Genomic DNA, 11,775 nt, shown 5'->3' with positions numbered 1-11,775 from the left:
AAAGATTGAAAAATCAAAAACTCAAAACTTCACACTACAAACTCGCCACTAGAAATCAAAAAAGCCAGAATACAGTTGCGAATAGAGCAGAGTTGGCGTGTTTGGTCGCTGTGAGGGTTCTCACGGCGCCCACGCAAGGGTCCGTTCCTCACATGTCTACCGCGGAGCCTCCGCCGCGTCGTCGTCGGCCCCCGCCTGTGGTTAAAAGAGCAGCCCCCCCACCAGTCCCCTCTCTCCCTGACCCCTGCCACCACCCCGCGCAGCCCCCGGCGCCGCCCTCAGTCGTCGCTCCCGCCTCCGTACAGGTCGGCCAGCTTCTTGAAGCGAGGGCCCCAGTCGTTGAGGTAGTCGTAGTCCTGGTCCCCCGAGCTGGTGGAGTTGAGCGAGCTGACGGAGCCGGCGGTGGAGCCGCTGCCCTCGTAGTCGAACACCAGCAGGGAGTCGTAGGGCGGAGCGGTGGGGTCGTTGTCTGCTGCCCTCAGGCCCTGGAGACGCAACGAGAGACACACGGGAGTTAGGGCCAATCGCAATCTTCACCCTAGTTAGGCCCTGTCCCAATACTCCCCCCTACCCCTACTTTTCAGCCCTACCCCTAAATTTTGCGCATTCCCGTGAGGGTAGAGGGTGTCCCAATTCCTCTTTCCACGAGAGATTTCCGATGCTCACTAGTTATCTAGGGCCAGAGAAAATTTCCCAGAATGCTTTTCGCTTCATTTGCGGACTGAATCAAAAAAAAAAACCAAGGCGGACATTTCTTATTTTTTAGTGAATAAAATCAATATTTTGAGTTAGTTTCTGCATAAAAATGCATTTTGATTACATTTTTAGCGAGAAATATATATTTTAATTTCATAATATTCACTCAGTGAATGTACATAATCACTCGTTTTCCCGTTGTTGCGAAGATCTCACCAGAATAAAGGCTGATTTATGGTTCCGCGTTACACCAACGCAGAGCCTACAGCGTAGGTTACGCGGCGACGTGCGCCGTACACCGTACCCTACACCGTACCCTACGCCGTACCCTACGCCGTACCCTACGCCGTACCCTACGCCGTACCCTACGCCGTACCCTACGCCGTACCCTACGCCGTACCCTACGCCGTAGGCTCTGTGTCGATTTAACGCGGAACCATAAATCAGCTCCAGAGCCGGCAGGCAGAAATCTCGAATTTTTCGGAGCAAATTTCTTAACAGGCGTATCTACAACTGTTAGATTTCATCTATTAAACCAACATTTATCTTCCTAAATGATTTATTTCAGCCAGCGGTAATTCTCAACAGAGCTGCGGGTTTCTGCCGGGACGACGGCGCAGGTTGACCTGGCGATCACGTCTGTACTCCGGCTGCTGCTGCTCCGAGCCGGCGGCTCGTATCATCGCCGAAAACATTGGGTCAAATTTTTTAACAGGCGTTATTTGGATAAACTGTCATTTGGATAAACTGAGCCCAGGTTGGGGATCTTAACGGTTACTTTTACGCCTGAAAAAATATTAAAACATCTGTCCGTCTGCAGGTCCCGGAGGAGGCCGGGAACGTTTGCAGGAGGAGACCCTGGTCTGCTCTTCCAGCTCGTCCCTGTCCACCGTGGAGCAGGACACACCAGGGACGCGTCTCCACTCCAAAGGACACAACAACAGTGGAGGGAAGCAGAGGGTTGTTGCACTTTAACGTGTTATCAACTAGGGCTAGGGATCCATTCAAATGTCAAGAATCGATTCGATTCCGATTCTTAAGATTCAGAATCGATTATCAAGATTTGATTCAATCCGATTCAATTCCGATATTGATTTGGGTTTGTCTTATTAAAACAGTTTTTTGAGCTGTTGCATGAATTATATGACTGTAGTTCTGCAGCATATTAATACTAGTATTATATTGAGATTCAACAGCAAGTATTGGCAGCTAATGATGCTGTAAGGACCAATCAGCTCCCAGAATGCTGATAGAACTGCTTTAGGAAACATCGTGGGTCAGAATTACCAAACAGATCCAGGGAGGAAACAGACAGATGAAATCAGTTTTATTTTTTCCCATTTATGAGAATTTGTTTTTTTTAGCATTTTATGCAAATGTAACCCCAGACGGTATATAAAGCAAAGAAATATAGACAATTTATGCAATTATAACTGAAAACTTTAATGTTTTCATACTTTTAAAAACATATTTAAAGCCAAAACATGGCACCAGTTATTCTCGTGTCCAACAAAACATTCCTTTTTTGGGTATAAACAAAAAAATACCAAAAGTTGTAATGTAATGATGAAAAAAAATCAATCTTTAGACATATGAATCGATTTTTAGGAATTAATATGAGAATCGATTTAGAATCGGAAAGTGGATCTTTTCAACACAGGCCTATTATCAACATAATTCTACTTTTCTGATGGCGGTGTTTCAGAAAACACCAGTTCTTCAGAGAAAGCGACCCTGGATGAAATGCTTTGGGGTTTTCTGTCCCCGATTGTGAACAAGCTCAAGCGGTGAACCACGGACGAAGGTGCTCCTTAAAGTGAAACGGTCTGGGATTCCCGCAGAGGAAATATGCCCGTTATTGTTCACTAACAACATGATCGATGTTTTATTTTTTATTTTTCCCACATGGGAACAGATTGAGGGTGTAGAACTTAAAAACACAGCAATCTGGTCTTATCTGGCTCAGCCAACCATGCGCTTTTTAATGGTCCCTCATAGTCTGAAAACTGACTCAGAGCCATTTTTCTGCTGCTGACAGGAAGGTAAGTCTTAAAAAAGAAAGGAAATCCTTAACTTTTTACATTCAAATGTACAGAAGAGTATTAGGGCCAGGCAGGAGAAAATAAAAATAATATTTTCGAGGAGGAAGATTTTTCTATCTATATTAATTAGAACTGGGGGAAGATTTTTGTTTTCATTATGCACTTCGAGAAAAAAGTTAAAATGTTGAGAAAAAAGTCGAAATTTCAAGAAAAAAGTCAAAATGTTGAGAAAAAAGTCGATATGTCAAGGAAATAATCAAAACTTTGTTAAAAAAGTCGAAATGTTGAGAAAAAAGTCGAAATGTCGAGAAAAAATTCGAAATGTTGACATTAATGTTGAAGTACAATTTTGAGAAAAAAGTCGAAATGTTGAGAAAAAAGTCAAAATTTTGTGAATAAAGTTGAAATGTTGAGAGGCGAAATTTCGACTTTATTCCAAAATTTTAACTTCATTCTTGAAATTGTATTTCAACATTAATCTCGACATTTTGACTTTTTTCTCGAAGTGCACAATAAAAAAATCTCAAATATTTTTTCTCCTGCATGGCCCTAATACTCTTCCGTACAAATGTGAACTAACAATCTGAAATCCGTTATTTGGAGTTCCTGTGTGTGGATCTTACATCGTTGATGAAGTCTCCGATGTCTCCGGGGTGGGGCAGGCTGGGCCTGACGGGGTACTGGGACTCTGCGATCACCGGCCGCTCGTCCACCCTGCGCACGCCCGTGGGCTTGCTGATGATGTGGTCCAGAGACTCGGGCTGCTGCAGCTGGCTCAGGTCGTAGTCCTGGGGGGGGCCAGACCGGGGAAACAAAGAGCTTTAGGTTCACTAGCATAGTCTAACGGGATTATTAGGTGGAAACAGAACAAACATGCAGATAGTGGCAACACTGCAGATGAAGTACCACGTATGTGTCACACCGTGGTGAGCTTGTCTTGTCTTGGGTTTGTTCTGTCCTGTCATTTCCTGTTTTATTTTGAAAAGTAATTCTCCTCTGGTTTCAGGTCCCTTGTCCTTCCTCATGTGTCTCAGTCTGATTGTCCTAAGTGTTTCCACCTGTCCCCTATTTCCCTCCATGTGTTTAAATAGTCTGTTCCCCTTGTCTTGTGCCTGAGTGTCTTCGTCCTTGTCCTGCACCAGAGTCTTGGTCCACGTCCACAGCCGTAGTAATCGCAATAGTAACCGCCATAGTAAGCCGTTTGTTCCCATGACGAGTGATTTTCTTTTGTAATTTTTTCCTTAGCTAAATTTCATAGCCCTTTGTTTATTCCTCGTTAGAGTGATTTTTTTTTTTTGTGTGTTTGTTAACTTATATCCTAGCTTAGATTCATACTTTTAGTTTTTTTTCCTCTTTAAGAGTGATTTGTGTTTGTAGTCAAATTATTTTATATAGACAGGTTTTCCTCCATATGGAGCATTGTGTGTTTATTTGTTTCTTTTTGTTATTATTTTTCCCTCCTCTTGGAGTGTTTATTCTCTATAGTCAGAGTATAGTGTCTAGTTTTGTTTATAGCCATTTGTTTGTCACTCGGTCCGAGGTCTCCGGTGAATTCAATAAAAGCCTTTTGTTATCTAATATCTATCTAATATCTCTGCATGTGAGTCTGGGCCTGACAGTGTAACACCTTTCTATAGCACACAGCCCCAGGAGTTAAAGCCCCAAACACGCTGACAGTAAAGCGTTGGCCACCGTCTTAAAGGCTGCACCAGCACAGAGTCTCCCAGATGGAGAGAGTGTGGGATGCCGACTGTCTGGAACAGTATAGGAGCAGGTCGGTACCGACAGCTGCGTTATTTTAAAACCGGCTAAAACCAGTTCGAATGGACCTTTCAGGGGCACTAAGACGAGCCCGACCCACCCCGGCCTGGCTTTTGGACTGATGAGTCCGGTTCATCTCTGGCCCGTTTGAAGTTTCCTCTTCTCAATAGCACAAACCTACGGAAGAGTATCAGGGCCATGCAGGAGAAAAAATATTTGAGAGGGGAAGACTTTTATTATTGTGCACTTCGAGAAAAAAGTCGAAATGTCTAAAAAAGTCGAAATGTCGAGAGTAATGTTGAAATACAATTTTGAGAAAAAAGTCGAAATGTCGAGAATACATTTGAAATACAATTTCATGAATAAAGTGTAAATGTCTCCTCTGGCCCATCAAATCCAGTTAGCAGAGCGACTGACAGCTCTGCAGCAGCAGCCGTAACTAACTAACTAACTAACTAACTTACATCCTTGGAGTGTTTATAGGCCTATGAGGCATTTTCTAAAAATAGTCACATGCGCTGTTTGTTATAGTCTCAGAAGGTTGACTTTATTCTCGACATTTTTACTTTTTTCTCAACATTTCAACATTATTCTCAACATTTCAACTTTTTTGCATAATGTAAAAAAATCTTCCTCTAAAATATTTTTATTTTTCTCTTGCCTGGCCCTGATACTCTTCCGTACAAACCTGCTCCTCTGCACGCTGTTTCTACAATGCTTTGAATTAGAATCACCCGTTTTCTTCTTGTAGTTCGTGCCCAACCAAATCTGAACCGAAACGACTTCTTTTCGACCTGGCACCTCGCACGCCCTCCATCGCACACGCACATGCCTCTGCGCCACGATCCAGCGACGGCGTCAACGTTTGACACCAAAACGTTCAACATCTCCGCGTCAATCATCCCGACTGCACCTTGCAGCAGATGAGCAGTCGCCGGGCAACACAGAGGCACTTACTTTTTGTCAATGTTTACTGTTTTGAAAAGTTGTCTTTTTAAATAAATGAATTCATGCTAACCAACATATGTGAATAGAACTGACTTTTAACCATTTTTCTTTTTCCTTGTGGAATTAATTAAAAAAATGTGCCCCGTAAACACACGCAGGTGTTTGTGAATGAGAATGTGGCTGTGAGGCGTGCAGCCATCTGCTGTCTCAACAGCCTGGGCTATGTGTGGGTGCACCCACATGCATCCACACGGCAGAAACAACGCTGTGTTTCTGAATTAACCACACTGTTGCATGCCATCACTGTGTGATGGGTGTGATCAGCCTAGACAGCTCATCCCTGTTTTATTACTCCCTCTGATGTTTTTGCAGGAAGAGTGGAGAAAGAAAATTGCCTCAAAAGTTTCAAAACAAATGCATATTTTCCTCAGTTAAATGTATTGATGTAATATTGACGGGAGCACAGTTTCCTCATCAGGAAGTATGGATGTGTCCGTGGCTTCTGCTGCAGGAGGAGCAGCACTGAGAGACGTCTGCAAGGCTTGTTTTATCCAAAACTCTTTCCACCTTTAGAAAAAGGGTTTGCAGAGAGCTGGATGGCTTTGGAGGTGTCATGAGAGATGGATTCAGAGATGTTCTGCAGAAGAATGTCTGAGGTTTGTGAGGTTATTGTTGACTGCTATTTCAACCACGGGTGTGTTTTCCCTGAGACTCATTAGCCGTTTAACCCTTGTGCTGTCTTCAGGTCAAGGAAGGAGGAAGAGAAGAAGGGAGGAAAGAAGGAAGGAAGGGAGAAAATAAGGAATGAAGGAAGGGATAAAAGAGGAAGGGAAGAAGGGAAGGAAGGAAGGAAGAAAGGAAGGAAGGAAGGAAGGGAGAAAAGAGGAAGGGAAGAAAGGAAGGAAGGAAGGGAAAAAAGAAGGAAGGGAGGAAGGAAGGAAGGAAGGGAGAAAAGAGGAAGGGAAGAAGGGAAAGAGAGAGCAGGAGGAAAGAAGGAAGGAAGGAAGGAAGGGATGAGAAGAAAGGAAGGAGGGAGCAGTAGGAAAGAAGGAAGGAAGGAAGGAAGGAAGGATGGATGGAAGGGAGAAAAGAGGAAGGGAAGAAGGGAAGGAGAGAGCAGGAGGAAAGAAGGAACAGGAGAATTAGGTCATTTTGACCCGAAGACAGTACAAGGGTTAAGTCAGGGGTGTCCAAAGTCGGTCCTGGAGGGCCGGTGTCCTGCATGTTTTAGTTGTTTCCTGCATCAACACACCTGATTCTAATTAACGGTCGTCACCACCTTGTCATCAAAGTCTGGATAGTTCTGTTGATGACCAAGCTCCTTGTATCACGGTTTGATAAAAAAAGGACACATCTAAAACATGCAGGACAGTGGCCCTCGAGGACCGACTTTGGACACCCCTGGGTTAAAGACTGGGCTGCTCTCGCCAGTGTTGCACGTTACGCTGGTTGAGCGTTGGTTAATCTGACTGCGTCTGTTTCTGGTGACATCACTTCCTGTTTTGCTGAGAAGGTCTGTGTTATGAAAATGTATGTAAATTACCTATGTTTTATAATGTTTCCAACTATCATTATACTCACAGCATTACAAGTGGAAAAATACTTTGACAAGATGAGTGTTGGAACTTTTGACCGATGGAATTAAACTGGAAGAATGTTGGAAGAGGCACTTTTGCCCTATTGAATGTAAATACAAGACTGTGATTGATTGTCACAGTAGTAGTCGTGATTGAATCAGATAAACCTTGGAGACAACTGAAGGCTTTCAATATGATTGATTTGTAACTATGGAGTACATATACAGTATATATATATATATATATATATATATATATATATATATATATATATATATGGCTTACGTCTGTTTTAACCTCAGTAGCCAGGAGGAAGCTGACGCTTGATGTCAAGCTGCCTGACTACTCCTTGCACAAGTAATAAGATTGTTGGATCTAACCTCTCTCTGTCTTGTGTCTCATTCTTGCCGCTGCATAGTTGGAGTGCAGAAACAACATTTCTCCTACAGTCTTTCTTTGTGTTGTCTTGTTGACTTCCCTGATCTGCCCTGAGTGTTTGCGCCCATGTCCCGTCAGCCCTGTGAGGTTATCCCGTCTCGCCCCTCCGTCCCTCCCTGATGATTAATGGTTGCGTTGTTGATCTTGTGTTACTCGTTCCTTCTAAATCAAACGGTAATAAAATGATCTAAAGCAGCTTTGAAGAGATCATGCACTTTGTTCTTACTTCTAAAAGATGTCACGGTTTTGTCACTTCCTGTTTTATTTTGAAGCCCATGTCCTTGTGTTTAAGTTCTTGCACTTTCCTGTTTCCCGTCTGCCCTGATTGTTCGCACCTGTGTCTCGTTAACCCTTGTGTATATCTGGTCTTGTCTTTCCCTGCTCCCTGCTGCCCCGTACTGTTTTGTACGGAAGAGGATTAGGGCCATGTAGGAGAAAAAATATTTGAGAGGGGAAGATTTTTTTTTATTGTGCACTTCGAGAAAAAAGTCGAAATGTCGAGAAAAAAGTCGAAATGTCGACATTAATGTTGAAATACAATTTCAAGAATAAAGTTGAAATTTCGTATATAAAGTCGAAATTTCGTGAATAAAGTCGGAATTTCGAGAATAAAGTTGAAATACATTTCGACTTTTTTCTCGAAATTGTACTTCGACATTAATCTCAACATTTCAACTTTTTTCTCAACATTTCGACTTTTTTCTCGACATTTCGACTTTTTTCTCGAAGTGCATAATGAAAAAAAAATCTTCCACCCCTAAAATATTATTTTTATTTTTCTCCTGCCTGGCCCTGATACTCTTCCGTAGTTTTGTCCTCCATGTGCCATGTCACGTTTTTGTACTTTTGATTTTTGCTGAAGCTCTGGTTTTTGTATCCTACTTAGCAGCGTTTTTGGTTTTGTTTTAGTTAAATAAATCACATTTTTGGGAACTCCTGCCTTTTGGTCTCCTGCATCTGGGTCCTACAACCTCCATGACAAAAGATCTCGCTGCTTGTTAAGAGATGTTTCTGTATTTTACGGGTACCTGATCCTCCTCTCCTCCTCCCTCCTCATCATATTTGAGGATGTTGTCCCGGACGTCGTCCTCGGGATCAATTAGCAGTGGCTTTGCCTGCCGTTCCTTTTCCCGGCGCTTCATCCACACCACAAACAGCAGAACCATGCCTGCCAAGAGCAACGGAAATGGCATCAAACCTGCACCCTCGTCCCAAAAGTGCTGAAGCGTCATCCCTTCGCGTTATCTCACTCACTGAGTAGTATGATGATGCAGATGAGTATGGCAATGATGGCTCCGGTGCCGAGGCCGGCGGCCGCCACCGCCCCCGTGGCGCTGCAGTCCCCATTACTGTCGCAGGGACACACTTTGACCCTGATCAGAGAACGGTTGGACAGAGGAGGGTTCCCCGAGTCGGAGACGATGACAGGGATCTCATACACGCCCGCCTCCAGGTAGGGAATCCTCAGCCTCAGCTGAGCGTAGTCCCCTGTGACGAGGGATGGCAGCCAAACGTTACAAGATGAAGGTGGGTGAGATACAGGGACAGACATACATTTTTCATGGCAGAGGAATGACATTTTGTGTAGTCGTTTGTCACGGTTTTGTCACTTCCTGTTTTATTTTGAAGCCCATGTTTGAGTTCTTGTTTCATGTTCCTGTTTCCCATCTGCCCTGATTGTCTGCACCTGTCTCCCTTGTGTATATCTGGTCTTGTCTTTCCCTTACTCCCTGCTTGTCCGTCCTGTTTTGTCCTCCATGTGCCATGTCATGTGTTTGCACGTTTGATTCTTGTTGAAGCTCTGGTTTTTGTATCCTGCTTGGCAGCGTTTTGTTTTAGTTAAATAAATCAAATTTTTTGGAACTCCTGCCTTCTGGTCTCCTGCATCTGGGTCCTACTACAACCGCGCTGTGACACCGTTATGCTCCTGCTGGGCACGGTTGACTGGCATTTCAAATTAGCAGCAGCAGTCATCGTGGCATGTAAGCATGGGAAACGGTATTAAAGACATAAATATGTACAAAACGACTGCGTGTAACCTTCAGCATCCATCACTCAGTCAAGCTAAGACGGTGGGGGAGGGGTCCAGGTCTGTGATCAGATTTGTCTTCAGGACAACTGCCGCGGCACATCCATCTGGGCGGGCTGGTGACAGATCGGCTGCTCGCGGGACGCCGAGATGAATGGATCTCATTTGTCACAAACGATAGATTGTACGTCAACTCTGGATGGCACCTGCGTTTCTCACTGCGACTTTTCTGATACGTTTTGTAAAACCTGGACTTCCTCTCACAGCTTACAGCCGTCCCTGTTCCCAAGATTGATGTTCCCAGATTCTGTAGAGGTGGTCCCCCTCCTCCGGTTTACGCTTTAATTCAGCCCAGGATGCAGCGGGATCATCTTTCATCATTACAGACCTTCTGAATTTGTCATCACAGGTTCAACTTTCTGAAAGTGGACGGTTTAGGAGACAGTTTAAGGCGCGTGATTACCGCTCAGCCTGGAGAAGAAGCACAGAGGCAGAAATGGTAGAGAGCGCGCTAAACTGGGGAGATCTCGAAAGAACAGCTAAAAGCCGATTGAAATGGAGGACATTTGTCAACGGCCTATGCACCCTAGAGGAGCAAAGGGCTTAAGGGTGCTTTCAGACCTGTGGCCCGTTTGTTTTGTTCCGATTCAGGGGCTAAATCGATACAGTTGTTTCGTTTTTCCTTTGTGGCGTTTGTGTTCACAAGGCAACCGTCTGTAGTGGTTCAAAGCTGTTAACAAATGCCATGCGCGAACCAACTGTTCTCTCATTGGTCAGAAATGAACGCGGAAGGAGTTTCCTCTTCCGTACCCTGGGAAAAACAATAATGGTTATGAGTGAGTTGTGTGGGTTGGTGTGTCGATTACGTTCTCACTGCAAACGAACCACTTTAGGTCTGGAATGGAAGCGAGCCGAGAACCTAACCCTAACCTCTCCTAGGAGATCTCGGCTCGCTTGTTTTGTCCAGCATCCGATTGCGATTGCTGTGTTCACATATACCAAACCAATCGATCTTTAGGGGGAAACACCAGCAGCTTCAAATGCTATCAGTCCACTGAATAGGACTTTATCATGTGTATTCAGAGCCTTGAATGGTGTGAGTAGATGGGATACTGTCTACCCGGTAGATTTTTGTCATTATGCTTTGGGTTGATAATGGCTTTCTCTATGTATTTTAACCCAGCTACTGCTATTGAAAACGAAACTTAGGCTCAGTAGATGTTTTGTCACCATTCTACGCTCAACTACACATTTCAGAGTCATCATACCTCACCTACACACAACCTAACCCTCACCCTAAACCTAACCTTAACCTAAACCCTGAACCCGAAGAGAGGCATTATCAACCCAAAGAATAATGACAAAAATCTACCGGTTAGACAGTATCCCATCTCCTCACACCATTCAAGGCTCTGATTACACATGATAAATTCCTATTCAGTGGACTGATAGCATTTGAAACGGGTGGAAACGCTCCCTGTTTTGGAACAACTGCTCCAAACGGGACAGGTGTGAAAGCACCCTAAGTCAAGTAAGTCAAAATTACCGCTCAGTCTGGAGATGGTCCAGTTGCGTCGGACGCTGGCGGGAAAGGGCGGCAGCTCGAAGACGAAGGGCCCCACGTTGGGGTCGGTGTCGGCGTCTGAAGCTGTGATGTTGACCTTGGAGTTGGGGCGTGCGCGCTCGCACACCTGGGCCTCTCGGGGCACCAGCACCGGGGCGTTGTCGTTCACGTCGATGAGGTAGATCTGGAGAGTGCCCGTCCCACTGGCTTGAGGTGAACCTGGGAAAGGAGAGAAGACGGGGACGAGAGGCAGGGAGATAAAAGGTCAACCAGCAAGGTCCAGGGAGGAGAGGGGGAGCCAGGTTCATGGAGGAAGCTGCAGCCGAGCCTCCCTGCCTTTTCAGATATTTTGTTGTTGCCAAGTTATGTCGAAGTGAGAAAATGAGATGCACGAGATAAACAATAGGAAGACAAGGACTCTGTTTACTGAGAGGTTGGTGATGGCGAGATAAAGCCTGACACAACTTTAGCAGAGCAAGCACACACTCACACACCCTCTCTGCAAAGCCCTGTGGGAAACAACATGAATCTTTCTCTTCGTAGCCTGTCCCAGTTGTCTTCCTACAGCCAGACCAGACATTAGAGATGCACCGATCGATCGGACCCAGGTCTCCTAAAGGGGCGTGGCCGGCCTGCCGTTATGGGAGTTTTACAATGTCCGAATAGGACAACAAATTTGCAGTTTGCAAGGTGTGTCCAAAGGAGATACCCCGAGGAGGA

At 44.8% G+C, this 11,775-nt stretch overlaps 1 protein-coding gene across 1 annotated transcript in view; it reads right to left on the bottom strand.

Moving 5' to 3' along the window:
• Positions 1–268: 268 nt before the first annotated feature.
• The window catches only part of cdh4 (cadherin 4, type 1, R-cadherin (retinal)), a 366,103-nt gene continuing 354,596 nt past the window's right edge, over positions 269–11,775 (bottom strand). The window contains exons 13-17 of the mRNA XM_061728090.1: positions 11,038–11,274; positions 8,717–8,950; positions 8,491–8,630; positions 3,362–3,526; positions 269–485 (exon numbers count right to left, since the gene is read on the bottom strand). Coding sequence (XP_061584074.1) covers positions 279–485; positions 3,362–3,526; positions 8,491–8,630; positions 8,717–8,950; positions 11,038–11,274 — 983 coding nt within the window. The 3' untranslated portion in view covers positions 269–278. The remainder of the gene's footprint in view (positions 486–3,361; positions 3,527–8,490; positions 8,631–8,716; positions 8,951–11,037; positions 11,275–11,775) is intronic.

Source organism: Cololabis saira, chromosome 8 (genome assembly GCF_033807715.1).
Source record: "Cololabis saira isolate AMF1-May2022 chromosome 8, fColSai1.1, whole genome shotgun sequence".
NCBI lineage: Eukaryota > Metazoa > Chordata > Actinopteri > Beloniformes > Belonidae > Cololabis > Cololabis saira.
Note: the sequence above shows the minus strand (reverse complement) of the source record. Positions and strands in the feature narration are given on the sequence as shown.